The sequence below is a fragment of the Macrobrachium nipponense genome, chromosome 12 (genome assembly GCF_015104395.2).
Source record: "Macrobrachium nipponense isolate FS-2020 chromosome 12, ASM1510439v2, whole genome shotgun sequence".
NCBI classification, from domain to species: domain Eukaryota; kingdom Metazoa; phylum Arthropoda; class Malacostraca; order Decapoda; family Palaemonidae; genus Macrobrachium; species Macrobrachium nipponense.
The window spans coordinates 3166451-3181393 of NC_087205.1; the positions used below are offsets into that span (position 1 = coordinate 3166451).

The following is a 14943-nucleotide window of genomic DNA, read 5'->3' on the forward strand; positions in this document are numbered from 1 at the left end:
AGTTTTGTAAGCTCTTTATAACAAATTTAACCTACCATAATCGTTTAGGCTTGGAATAGGCTCTTAATTTGTTATATGTAATTAATTCATAGACCGATCCAGCCATTTGGTGTATGAGTGGAAAATGCAATATTTAGAGAAGGAAGACCAACACTAGTTGTCAGGCTAATCATAAACAGGTTCAAGTGGTTGTATCTCATCAGGTGGTTGATGCTTTGTCTTACCTATTACTTATGACAGGTTAACATCAAACATTTTTTTTATGTAATGCTGTACGTCCTAAAAGAAAAAAAAGATACACTGGTGCAAATTCCTTGGCATCTGCAATGAAATATACCACTTAATTTTCCAGCTATTTACTATAGTTACCTTAGGTTCACTACTGGTGGTTGACAGATTGACCTGACCTGTACAATGAATGGAGACGGTGATTCACAAACTTAGCAAAATGTTGAAAGACAAAGTGTACCCAACTCATTAAATATAGAATAAGTGACATTTATTGTTGAGTTTTCAAGAGCCACATAACAGAAAGAACATTTCTTTATTCTTTCATGTGGCCAATCAGTAATAAAACCTATTTATGCCAGTGTAAAATAAAGGTTTGTATTTTTTAAATATGAGGTTAAAATTTCATCAAATTTTGTTGTTTTGATATTTTGTCTTGAGTCACCTGTTAATGAAGTATGAAGTTCTAAAATCTTAGTAAACTTTAATAAATCTTTGTAAAATACATTATCCAAAAACAGTACAAAAATACAGAATCTTTAAGGAAGACTATACGCTATTAAAAGTGACATTTCAGTCGTGCATTTTCTGTCTGCAATCGCTCATTTTCTGTAAGAAGACCATGAGTGAGACTATGTAGATTGTGGAGCTGCTCCATCATTCCCTGAAAAACCATAAACATAACTTCATATTTTGTAGTCTTATTAACTATTATCAATATATTTTTAGTATAGCCAGAGCTCTTCTATATTGTTAATGCTGTACAGCATGCAATTACCAAACTGATCTAATTTTATTTAGATTGAAGTTTTACAAAGTGAGAATGTTCTTTAAATCGAAGTTTTACAAAGTGAGAATGGTCTAACTTCAACCAACAGCAAAAATATATCTTGGATAGGGATGCATTTTATTGTAATTTATACTGTAAGTTACACAAGCCTGCATAAACACATTCACATTGAAACCATATGTTTTGACTAATGTGGACCATTGGTACATGACATATGTCTGTCATATACAGGTGTAGCACTATGAAGTTTGTGGTATGTCAATGGCAGTTGTTCTGTAATAAAAAAAAAAAAAATCTTCAGTTCTGATTTTCAGTGCCCTGTAGAACACTGGAAATCAGATTTCACCCATGACTTTAATCTTTAAACCTATTCTCTTGCAAGTGCTCCAACAGATACACCCACCAAACTCGACACAGGTGGGAGCTATTGAGGACCAAAACCCAAAACACATGGGAGATCCCCCTTTCCATTAACATCCAACTGCTATCTACATACCTTAGTGCTGTCAGTGGACCTCATGTGGTGCACTTTAGGCACTACTTCAAGTTTTTTGCAGCATGCCTTCGGCCCATAACTGCAACCCCTTTTGTTCCTTTTACTGTACCTCCTTTAATATTCTCTTTCTTTCACCTTACTTTCCACCATATCCTAACAATTGATTCATAGTGCAACTGTGAGATTTTTCTCCTCTTATACCTTTCAAACTGTTACTGTCCATTTCTGTTTCAGCACTGAATGACCTCACTGGTCCCAGTGTTTGGCCTTTGGCCTAAAATCTATACATATTAAATTCAGTTCAATTCATACCGCCAGCATCATATTGCTATATCTGTATATGCCATACAAATACTGTAGACTTGTCTCTTACCAAAGATACACATTCATCAGTGATCGGGGCTGCAGAAGTTTTGTTAACCAAAATATATATGGTTTTGTCTTTAAATAGTGTTTTTATGGGCCTTTTTAACTTGCTATGTATATCTTTGACACAGATCATTGAGAAACTTCCAGTGTGTCAAATTTTCAAGAGAATGTGATTTTTTCAAAATGTAGTGACAACTTAGTGGACAACCCAATGGCTTTGTTTAGTACTATGTATAGGGTAAAAAGGGGGGAAAAATGGTTTGGGTGAGTAACAGTGGGGCTTATCATCACTAAGATAAGTGATGGAATTTTGCAAAGTTAGTCAGAATCCTAAATGTGTGCACTGTAAGCAGGAAATGCTTTGAACAAAGCATATTATTTTTTTTTTTTATAAATAACTTAAAAGATATATGTTACATACAGCATCTTTGATTGCTGATCAAAAAGTAGGGAAAATCTCTATTGTCATTAAAAAAATGTATTAAAATCTTTCTGATAATGTTGTGAGCATGGTAAGTGTACCTGTAGTTCGAAGTGCACCTCTGAAATTATACTACAATATGTTTTACACACTTCAAAATTCATATGCATAAAATATACATCTACAATGTACCTAATGTTCAAATTGAGAATGTATGGAAAGTTCCCAAAAATTGTCCTACATACTTGTATAAAACAAGATACGTACTAATAAGCAAAACAAACATTAATTGGACGCCAATATTTACCTTCAACTGTAAGTACTGTTTTGTAACCACAAACTGAAGGTGCATCATTCGCTGATTCATGTCATCCTCGAAGTCATCCAAAACCTCTGCCATACAACTACGGATCAGTTCTACTTGCATGTGAGACGCTGTGCTTCCTACTTTGGTACCTGAGCAGAGTATAATTGTGTATTTTAGAAATACAATGCACAAAACAATTTAAATTACTTAAATTCTTCAACTGAGGAGATACCTGTACTATATGCATATTTTTTGAATAGCTACATGGGAAGGATCATTACTTTAACAGCAACGAGGAAAAACTATGGACCCAAAACCCAATGATTGCTATGAAACTACTATACTATAGGGCTACTTTTATTGAACTTTGTTTAAAGCTTGTGAAAAACTATTTTTCCAGTATAATTTTTTTCATACAACTCCATTACTTATGACTTTGTTAAATGGTGGAAAGACCAAAAGGAAATAAAAAGAAAAATTGCAAGTATAAAGCAAAACAGCTGGAAGCCAGTTTTCATTAATACGTAATCTTTAAAATAATTCCTCATCTTGGGACCTTCATAGGGAATTGTTTGCAGGATTTGTTATTGAATGGCAACTGAAAATTGGACAAGGTAACCCTAAAGAAATTTGAACAACAAGAAGGAAAGAGATCACTGGGAATGGATGAACATTACCAGTTAGAAAATAATGCAACAAAGGGGCAAAAGGAGGCTGCAAATACCTTTTAGTATCATCTTTACTGTGTTCCAGTAACAATGGAATATGAGCAAGCGTATAGATGTTTAAGGAGCAAGATGAGGAAGTTAAGTTAGGTGAGACCAATGGCTTACCCGATGTGATAGAAAAAATGCTTAACATTCACTAATACATAAAAGGTGAATAATGTGTTTAAGGTTGACTGACTAAATACCCAAGAATCTCTTTTGATAAAAATTAAAACCTGATTACTACCTTCATAAATTTTTTGTGAAGCATCTGACAATTTGGTAACTTTGTCATCTAGGGATCCAGTTAGTTTAGAGTCCTCCAATTTGTTAGAAACAATTGAGTTAGTTTGATTCTTAGAATATTCTGCAGGGCTAGAATCAGACCGACGGCCAGGAGATTGTTCTGAAACTTCACTGACATATTTCATGAAGGATTTTCTTGCAGGTGAATTAATCTCCCATTTCTGATCATTAACTGGCTGCAATGGACAAAGGACTTTTTCTGAGGGTGTATCAGGATGGGCTGAACTTGAATTCCTTGTTTCTTTACTGGGAGTAACAACCACAACTGGCAGTTTATTTGGGTTCACATTTTCTTTGTGTTGACTGCTCTTTGGGGATGGAACCTCCTGATGGAACTCATCACAAAACTTGACAGATTTATTTGATAATCTTCTGTCTGAGGAATCTAAGTTAAGCTGTAATTCATCTTGAGACTGTTGGCAAGATAGCTCTGAAATGAAAATACAATAATGAACCAATTTCATTTGCTACATTGAGAAATCTGGTTGGTGAAAAACCAAAAACTATAAGTTATTGGTTTATAACAAATTCATTTTAATTCGTTCTCATAAAAAATTATAGGTATCAACAAAACTACAAGCCCTGCACCCAAACTAGTTATTTAAACACACCTGTTATTATTTGGGGAATGTCACTACCCTGTGTGGTGTTTCTTATTGGAGAAAACACATCTGAAAGAGAATGCTGTTTGTTAACACCATAAAAATGACACTATGAAAGAAGAAAATATCATAAGCATTAAAAATTTTTTTTTTTTTTTATGTAATTAGATCAATTGACAGTATGCCTGATTTCAAGTTTAAGATGATGACTTGGGTCCTGCCCAACATAATGACAATGGGTTCATGATACCTCCAGCTTAAGGCACTAAAGTCAGTGACTCAGATGACTCACTTGTCATAAATGTCAGCCCAAAAATACAAGTCAATTAAGTCAATTACAATTGAGTTCAAAAAGCTCAATTCTCTCAAAAGGGTATCAATACAGGAACCTTGAGGAATGGTTGTGTATTAGGTTCTTTTTCATTATAGATGGCATATAAAATAAAGAAATTGAGTAAATAAGATAAAATTGTACCATGTTATTTGTCTAAACCTGATAAAATTTCAAGAAGTCAACAAAGTACAGGCAGTCCCCGGGTTACGACGGTCTTGGCTTACGACGTTCCAAGGTTAAGGCGCTTTTCAATTATATTCATCAGAAATTATTTCCAGGGTTATGACGCCTACAACACTGATCTGGCAGATGAAATATGACACCAAAAATGCAAAATAATCAATATTTGAAGGTTTTTTGGATGAAAAATGCAATATGAATGCAGTTTACATAGTTTTCAATGCACCCAAAGCATTAAAAGTAAGGTTTTCTTAGGATTTTTGACGATGTTCTGGCTTACGACGATTTTTGGGCTACGACGCGTCTCAAGAATGGAACCCCCGTCGTAACCCGGGGACTGCCAACTTAAAATATGGTAACAGGACATACCATGGAAGTTAGAGCTGGCATCATCACTAGGAGCTGTCCTTACAGGGGAGAATATGTCTAGAAGGAAGGAAATTTTTTAGTTACATTAAATCTGAATACTGAAAAGAAAAATTAACTCTAAAATACAATGTACAAACCCCAGGTTTACATTATATCTTGTATTTTTACTGAAACTCGTTAAACAACATGTTGCCACTTTGTAGTGCTATCATTTATAATCTGGCAGCAATACCAGTGAGATATAGCAGTTAGCCCGCCAAATTCCAATAATTTTATTTCCACTCCAATTAATAACAAAGAAGAAGAGGACTTTTTTGAACAATAACTGCTAGTGAACAGTTACTTTATTTCCTTTAATATCTTCACTGCAAGAAACATCTTGACTTCCCCTAATCTTTATATTTCTCCTTTAGCATTATTTCCCATTTCTAACTCATGACCATGACAACTTACTGCTGGCCAATTCAACTATTGTACACAAAGAGTAAAGAAAGATATGGGTATTCTTACCTTCAATCAATGCAGCCTTGTCTTTAGAGGCAGAAGAAGGAGCATCTGACAAGTAACCTGGAGAAGATCTTACTGGAGAAAATGCCTGACTCATCACCGAATCAAATTTAGGCAACTCTTCACCTCGCCCATGGTTAGCCTGCTTATGAATATTTAGAATAAAACATCCATTGTAGAGTAACTTTACCAGGAATGAAATAAAATTTTTTTAAACAAACTTATCACAAAATCAGCAGCACTACACTAAAATTCATAGACAGCACCCAAGCATGGGGTTGAGGATATTTAATTTTATTGAGAAGTATATGTAGTAAAACTGTCTAACTTTCCTTGAATCTACTGTACTCCCTTCTTCCCACCAGTCATAAAAATAATTTTAACTTACTTTTCTTTTAAATTCCTTCCATAACACTGAGTAGTAAGAAAAAAAAACAACAAATCTAAAATTAAAACTGAAAATAATTGACAGTGCTGAAGGACATGGTAGTTCTGCAGCAATACTATACTCTCTGTGTGGTAACTTTACTAGTGTAAATGACAATTCTTCAGTACTTTCTCTCATATATTTTTTCATGTATTGGATTGGAACTTCAATATAGAATTTAGGCTAAAGGCCTGGCGCTTGGACCTATGAGGTCATTCAGCGCTGAAAGGGAAACTGCAAGTAAAGAAAGTTTTAAAGGTGTAACAATAGGAAAACCAAAACCTTGCAGTTTCACTATGAAACAACTGATAAAAAAAAGTAAAAGAAATGAAAGGGGATTCAGCTAGGGGCTGAGGGGGCACTGCAGAAAACCCTGAGTAGTAATGCCTACAATGCACCATGTGAGGTGTACTGACAGCACTAAACCCCCTTCAGGGTTTTATTAGTGTAACTAACAGTTCTGTAGTGTGTACCTGTACTTTATTTCTCTAAGTAATCCTAATATGGGATGTTTGTTTATCTCACTCTCTCTCCATAAGTTATGTATAGTTATTTCATATTAAATTTAATTGAAGTTAACAGCATACATCAAGTTTCATTAATAATTTAGTTTAAATAAGTAAATAATACACAGAAAACGTTCTCATTCCATTGTACATTACAAGTTTAAGTAAACTTCAGCAAGCAATTGTATGCATGTCTTGCAAGCAACTGTATGCATGTCTGTCAACCTTTTTCTTGGTTCTTCCTTGTGTTCTTTATCATTATGGTCTTTAAAACAATTATGGTCTTTAAAACATAGTTAATATCCCTTCATGAATTTCCATTAATACTATATTGTGCACCAGTAAATAGCCTCAAGGAATTGTTCTCAATTCATCTGTAGTACATCTGGGTTAGAATATTGAAGCAACCACATTGAATGTTTGAGTCTGTTTCTGCGCTCTCTCTCCCTCTCTCTTTCTCTTGTGTTATGCACTGTTATTTGCTTCTTATTGTACTATACTTCTAAGTCACTGAAAATTACAAATATCGGTGGTGGCATACCTTGAATCATTGTAACAGATGATCCTATTGCTAAGAGTTCTGCTGTGAAAACATAAGCACTGTTAAATAAGAAAAATTGGTGTGCTTCATTGGTTGATATGGCTGCAACTCCAAAACATAATGAAATTTTGTACTGATCTCTGTGTTTCATAGTACTGTATGAACATTTACATATGTTCTATAGCATGGTTTTAATGATGGTTCTAGGGTATATGTAAAGTTTTTAGTTAAATATAAAATGTTAAGTGTTTGCACCTCATAAATAACCCAAGGAGGAAATTCTATAAATTCTATATTTATATTTGCTGAGACATCAGCCTGCTGGCTCTAATTGGAAGATAATTTTTTATATGGTGAGTATTTATGAATGGTTTTTGGTAAAAGTTTTTGATAGGCCTAAAAGGTCTGGGATAATTTTACAGTGCAAAAGCAGGCTTTGTGGTGAACCAAATTACAGTATCTACTCATGAAATCTTAAACAACAAGAAAAATAGCAAAATTACCGTAAGCTTGAGACCAACTAGTTCTGCACTTATTCTAAGAATGAACAACAAATCACAATGCAAAAAATCTTACAGGTGACAATTGTTCTGCTGGCCTCACAGGTGAAAATATAGCTGACATAACTTCTTGAGATGGATTAGCCATTGGAAGAGGTGATACTTCTGGTTTTTCTTCTGATGAGACTTCAGCTGGTGGATTTGTTTCTTCAGGGCTAACCCTGTGGATTGTATAGGAAAAAGGCTCATTTTACCCAAAGGACCAAAAATGTAAAAGAAATCTCTTCAATTAAATATTTCCTTCAATGTCAAAGTAAAATTTTATATTTTTATGCTTCTAACACAAATAATTTAAGAGTAATAACTAGCAACATAAGTAAAACATTCTGAAATGACCCACCCCAACATCCAACTCTTCTTCAGTATTTATATAGTGTGAATAGTGCTTCTTACATGTAATAGATGATTTATAGAATAAGTTTGTTTCCACCTTGTAAAAGAATTTCCATTACAGAAAATTTCTCTATTGTTAAGGTACTTCAGATGGCCTGACAAAACTGAGCAATACCTCAAAAGAACAACTTTGTACCATATATTTTGGCGTATAAGTCGACCCCCCAATTTTGAGTAAATTTTTATGATTTTAACTAATATCGGGTATATTAGTCAACCTATAAAATGTGAGGCCATCCATACGCTCAAAATAAGCAGCAAGGTAAAACGTATCATATAAAATAACCTGAATGTTATTACGGTACATAAGTGAGGCCAACCATACGCTCAATATACTTACCATATGAAATACAGGTAATATTCTTGGTATATTAACAAATCTGTGTAATATATAAAAGATGAATACCAGCAAATATGATTAGAAATGACGAAACGAAAGATACGTTACTCGAGTGTAATGTAAACAAACAAAGCGCTAACTAATGCTGCATAACAGCCTATGTATGTATGTATGTACAAACTGCCACTCAAGTTAATGTTTTGATTGGGTTGTTAAAACAACGATGTGCCGGTATTTTATTATTATGTTGGAATATTCCTTGACCATTGGTCCTTCTATGGCATAAACAGGCTCATTTGAGGGAAAACACAAGCAGAAGAAAGAGCTATTTTCATACTTAACAAACCCATGGAGCCTCCGACAAAATGAAGAAAATTCGAATACAGTTTTAAACAGAAAGTAATTGAACTTGCCAAAGAAACAAACAATTGTGCCGCAGCAAGAACTTATGATTTGGCGGAGAAATTAGTTAGAGACTGGAGAAAAAATGAAGATAAGTTAAGAACAATATCAAAAGATAAATGTGCAATGAGAAGAGGAACCGTTCGTTGGCCTGAGTTAGAAGATCATGTTTCACAGTGGATAGTAGCACTAAGGCAGGATGGCTATACTATAGTCACACGAAATGCGATAAGATCTTATGCAATAAAATAGGCAAAATCCAACCAAGACAAAAGTAAGGATTTTAAACCAACGGTTGGTTGGTGTAGTCGTTTCATGAATAGACATAACCTTGTGATACGCCAAAAAACGAAAATTGCTCAAAAGCTGCCGAAAGACCTTACAGATGAGATTACCAATTTTCATAGATATATTATTGAAAAGAGGAAAAAATATCAATTTCCTCTATTATGTATCAGTAATATGGATGAAACTCCTTTAAATTTTGATATGATTGGTAGCAGAAAAAAGAGAGTGTAATAAAGTCATTCAAAAAATGCGGAATATCTAATGCAATGGATGGCACAGAGGAAGATCTCCTGTTTGAAAGTGACGACAATCCTGCAGTTGATTCACCAGATTCAAACTGGGATCCTTATGATGAAACCGTGAATGATAATTTGTTTAATGAATTGTTTAATTCAAGCGACGATGACTCAAGTCACTTTGAAGGATTTTAAATACATATTTACCATTAAAAGGGATTTTGACGAAGGAAAAATCTATTTCTGGGCAACGACCTGTGTCGCCCTGTGAAATGGTTCCTTTGATACTATTTCTGAAGAATAAATATTGCTATTCATCCTAGAGAAAAAAGAAACAATATAATGCCAAGATAAATGGCTCGCTCACTTCTTATAGAAGTGTCGGTATAGTAAGGAGCGAGTGGAATCACTCCCACCCAATCCGTTGGTCCCTTGCCATTTAGCTTCTTCCTTCGACAAAACCCCGAACTACGGAGGAGCCGTGCTACAGCTCCCGGTCTACTACTACCGTGAGCGCCTCCGACGCCTGAGACGTCATTCCTAAAGATAGCCTCCAAGCTTGGGGTAAGCTGGGTGAGGGATAAACTACCTTACAGGGTGGGGTTTCACAGGGCGACACAGGTCGTTGCCCAGAAATAGATTTTCCTTCGTCAAAATCCTTTTTCTGGGCTTGACCTGTGTCGGCCTGTGAAATAGTACCAGAGAATGCTAAACACCAAGCTTGAGGAACAGTACAGATAAATTAAGAAGGTAAAGTTAAACACTTGTAAGGTTAATAGTATAATAATCAACTAAAATTACAGTCTTACCCTGAGGGAAGTATAAGCCCTAAAACACGGGTTATAACTTAAAATTAGTTAGCCTAACAACAAACAATAACAATACAGGTTAGGCAAAGACAGGATATAAGTTGATATATACAAAAGAATGGAACTGATTCCAATTAGAATGATGAACAAAAGCAAACTCAAGTAACCCAATACATGGAGGCGACTAAACTAAGTAAGGGTGCAATGGGGCAGGTAGAAGGGAAGGCTACAGAAGTTATAGTAAAAATTAAGAATCAGGAGAAACTGTGTTTCCAGCTGCCACTGCTGGAATTTGAGGGGCTTCGAAGGGTAGGTAGTGCCGTTTGAAAACTATCGGAGATTTCCAGCTGTATACTTCTTAAGATCGTCAAAATTCATGTGTTTTGGAAATAATTAATAGATGTGGCCACCGCCCTAACATCGTCGTGGCCCGAGGAAAGGACTCTGGATTGGCCTGTTTAATGAAGTATAAAATTTGTTTGCCTGATCCCTTTTAGGGATAATGTACCACCTTCCTTCCTAATGAACAATGGGCCTGAAGATTTCAGAGTTGTTCTGCTTAGGTAGGCTCTTAATGAGTTGACAGGACAAAGGGAAATGTCTTGAGGTAGTGGTAGGATTTTTCCACAAGGACCATCTGTCCTGTGGGTCTTCATTTTTGGCTAGAAATGGCGATCTGGGGATAAGAGGACTTCCCCTGATGGGAGGAACTCAATGTGGCCTGGTTCCCTTGATAAAGCTGACAGTTCTGATATTCTAGCTCCGGAGGCTAAACTTAATAAGAATAGGGTTTTTCCTCAGGAGGGATATATAATTGCAAGAAGGTCATTGTTAATGTCCGCGAGGGCCACGTTTGAGGACATCATTTTAAAGAACCAAAGAGGGACTGAGTTTAGGTCTCGCTGATGCTCTTAATCTAGCACAAGCTTTTGGTATGGACATAAAGTACGAATCCGTAAGGTCTATGCTAAAAACCAAATTGGAAGATCTTTTTAAGAGCTGATTTGGTCGTAGTGATAGTGCTTGCTGCTAAGCCTTTCTCAAACAATGATCTGAAGAAAGTTATGGCTAGGTTCGTTGTCATGACTTGAGAATTTGACAACTTGAGAACTCTGCTAGTTTCTTGACAGATGAATCATATTGCCGGAGAGTAGATTCTCTTTTACTGATTCCAAGAATGAGATATTCTGGGGATCAATTTCTGCATCCTCATGGCTGCGAATTTCAGAAAATCCATAAAGTTAGGGTTTTCTGAATTCTGAGGAAGCGGACACAGTCTGAGTTTGCACTAACTGGGTTAGTTTGGGGTTGGGAATCCGTAGTGGTCGGAGTCTCAACTCTAGGAGTAGAGGGAACCAATTGCTCTTGGGCCAGTTGGGAGCTACTAGAGCTACTTGGCCTTTGAATGTCCTGAGTTTGTCTAAAACTTTCATGAGAAGGTTCACCGGAGGGAAGAGGTAAAATTCTTCCATTCGTTCCAATCGAGGATCATTGCATCCGTAGCGTATGCTAGAGGATCGAGGTTGGGTGCCACGTAACAAGGGAGTTTGTGGTTTGACTCCGTGGCGAAGAGGTCTACTTGGAGTCCGGGGGACTTGTAGACTGATCCAATTGAATGAAACTCCTGTCCAGTGTCCACTCCGATTCCAACGGAGCAGAGCGCGATAGAGCGTCTGCTACTACGTTCTTGACTCCTGCCAGGTGAGTGGCTGACAGGTGCCATTTGTTTTTGCTTGCCAGAGAAAAGATGGCTATCATGACATGGTTCAAGTGGCTTGACTTGGATCCGCCCCTGTTGATGCAGTGTACTACTACTGCACTGTCCAGAACTAATTTGAAATGTGAGTTCTTGGGCGGACGGAGCCGTTTCAGTGTGAGGAATACTGCCATGGCCTCCAGTACATTGATATGTAGCTGGCGGAATGTTAACGACCAAGTTCCTTGAACTTTTCGTACTGGGAGTATCCTGCCCCACCCTGTTAGTGAGGCGTCTGTGTGGATCACTAATGATGGAGGGGGAAACTGTAGAGGAATTGCTTTTGAAAGGTTCTTTCTCTCCGTCCAGGGACGGAGACGTTTCCGTAGATCGCTGGATAGAGGCTAGTTTGTCCCGTGATCTGCAATTCGCTCTTGAGCGCCATACTCTGTTTATATCTTTGAGTTTGGCTCTGAGCAGAACGTCTGTGACTGATGCAAACTGGAGTGAGCCCAGGATCCTCTCCTGGCACCTCCTGGATGTTTGTTGTCGTTTGAGAAATTGTTTTGTAGGCTCTTGCAATTTCTTTCCTTTTCAACGACGGAATTGATAGTGTGCGCGATTGTAAGTCCCACTGAAGGCCTAACCACTGGAATCGAGATCCGGTGTTAGTCTGACTTGGTTTTGTTTATTTGAAAACCTAAATGTTCCAGGAATTTGATCACTCTGACCGTTGCTTCTTTGCATTCTTTGGGGTTCTTTGCCCAAATAAGCCAATCGTCCAGATAAGCCACTAACATTATTCCCTGTTTCCTTAGCTCTTGCACTACTGCTTCCACCAATTTGGTGAAGCATCCTGGGGCTGCTGGGCTTGAATTGTGGCCCGAATGGCATTACCTGAAGGGAGTAGGATCTGTTGCCTAGTTTGAAGCCTAGGAATGGACGGAAGAGTCTGGCTATGGGAACATGATAGTAGGCATCTGTAAGATCTATAGAGGTTGTGACGGCCCCCCCACGGGGAAGTAAGGTCCGTACCTGCGAAAACGGTCAGCATCCTGAACTTGTCGCAATGATGAATAAGTTCAGATGGGACAAGTCTAAGATGATTCTTCGGTTTACCGAGTCTTTCTTTTGGCACGCTGAACAAGCGTCCTTGAAATTTTAAATTGTTGACTCTGAGACTACTCCTTTGAGAAGGAGGTCTTCGGTATACTCTACCAATTCTGTTGTTGGTGCTTGAATAGAATCTGTTGGTTGGAGGAGGGCCCTCTAGCCAACTCCAACCTAGTCCCTTTGTTACTATACTTTGAGCCCAAGGGCTGAACCCCACCACTGGCGGAAGAGGTACAGCCTCCCTCCTACCTTGGGACTCTCACTGCTGGTTTGCCGAGGGGCGGCCACCTCTTGCTCCTCGGAAACCTCTTCCTCTGTTAGCAGCCCTGCCGGATCCTCTGAATCGAGAGGCACCTCTTGCTCTGCTGCCTCTCGCAAACCTATTGAAAGCCTGAAAGTTCTGGCTTTCATAGTTGGAATTGTAGGCTGGCGAGACAGCAAAGGAAGTAGAGGGTTGAGATTGCTGGGACTGAGGGGTCAGAACAAGGTATTGTTGTTGACCCTTCGACGATGGTTGCCCTTGTGATGCTGGGACTGCCTGAACCAACGTTTGTTGAGAAGGCTGGAAGGGAGAGAACTTCCTTGGTTTCTTCTTGTTCCTTGGGTTAGGACCAGAAGATTCCTGCCTCCGCTTTGCTACCAGTCCCCACCTGACTTTGAGGCACTGGTTAACCTTAGAAGCCTCATGAAGGACTTCTGCTACTACTGGTGCTGGAAAGAGGTCCGTCCCCAAATTGAGGAAGCAATCAGTTTATTCGGTTCATGGCGGATAGTAGCTTCCGCCAGAATGTGCTTCCTACAATTTTCTCCTGGCTATGAGGAAGTCGTAAAGGTCACACTGCATGGTGTGCAGCAGACCTTTAGCCAAAAACTTTAAATAACGGCTCTTGTTGGTATACAAGAGCCGTCATCTCCGCCATAGTCATGGAGGAAAGGGATCTCGCGAGCCTAGTCCGGGCGTCGTACTCCATTCTGGATGAGAGAGTCCGACAACCTGGGGAGTCTCTCACTAAAGAGAGAGGTGGCACAGTCCGCCTTTAGTTTTCCTACTGAGAAGTAGGAAACTGCCCCCTCGAAGTACGTCTCGGAGCCTGGGACTAAGAGAGAGGTGGGTTCCGTCTCTCGTAGTTGAGGCAGGGGCTTGTCTTTCAGGGCGGCCTGAAAGGTTGCTTCCACTACCTTAAGGGTCAGTGGTAGCGGAGTCCCTTCCACCGGAGTAAAAATGGTGAAAGGACTCCTAAAGGCTGTGATGCGGGTGTTTTCACATCCCCATTCTTCCAGACTTCTCATTAGAGTCTGCTGTGCCTGTTCCCTCGGAAGGATCACTGTTTCCTTGGGAACCTTGTCCTTCTCTCATCATCGCTGCTTCCGTTAGTCGGACGTAGCCAATGAATGGTGGTTGAAGGTCTCTGGGGTGGAACTCGAAGTCCTCACGCCTTCGAGTTCCTATGCCTTCGAGTTCCTATGCCTTCGATTGTCAACATTCCGTTGACAAAGCGGGGCATAACCCTAAGCGATCCTCCAAGGGTGGCCGCCTTGAATTCCGGCAGTTGGCTGGAATCTGGCATTGGAAGAGGAGAAGGTGGCACAGATAGAGGGGAACCTGCCGCGATCGAGGTTTGGATCCCGGCGATGGCATTCTCCTGAGCGGCCAGCCGTTCCACCAGCGATTGGATCGACTGGCCGGGAAGACGTAACAGAATGGAGAGCTGGGAGAGCACCGAGCCGACCTTGTTGTCAACCAAGGCCCCCTACGATCACTCCCACCTGCTCCAGAATGTTAGCCGAAAAGGATTCGGGATCAAAAAGAGGACTTGAGCCCGATCCTTACGTGATCTATGTTTGGGGGACCTCGACGCAGAGGAAGAGGCCTCCCTTGACCTAACTGATCCAGGGTGGTGAGCCGGAGTTACAGTGTCTGTCAGGATGACCGATTTCTTGGGGAGAGACTTTTTAAGTTTCTCCTCGTCATCTTAGCCTTGGGGATCACTGAAGTAGCCTTAGGACGGACAGACC

General features: G+C 38.9%; 1 protein-coding gene across 5 annotated transcripts in view; it reads right to left on the reverse strand.

The window, feature by feature from the left end:
* Positions 1–692: 692 nt before the first annotated feature.
* Positions 693–14943, reverse strand: part of LOC135224293 (protein NEDD1-like) — a 42812-nt gene continuing 28561 nt past the window's right edge. For 3 of the 5 annotated variants that reach the window (XM_064263144.1, XM_064263142.1, XM_064263143.1), the window contains 7 exons: positions 7667–7811; positions 5620–5761; positions 5110–5166; positions 4236–4295; positions 3566–4054; positions 2612–2760; positions 693–892 (listed from right to left, as the gene is read on the reverse strand). In XM_064263144.1, coding sequence (XP_064119214.1) covers positions 788–892; positions 2612–2760; positions 3566–4054; positions 4236–4295; positions 5110–5166; positions 5620–5761; positions 7667–7811 — 1147 coding nt within the window. In that variant the 3' untranslated portion in view covers positions 693–787. Of the gene's footprint in view, positions 893–1071; positions 1292–2611; positions 2761–3565; positions 4055–4235; positions 4296–5109; positions 5167–5619; positions 5762–7666; positions 7812–14943 lie in introns of those variants that run through there. The other 2 variants (XM_064263146.1, XM_064263147.1) reach the window with 2 other exon arrangements.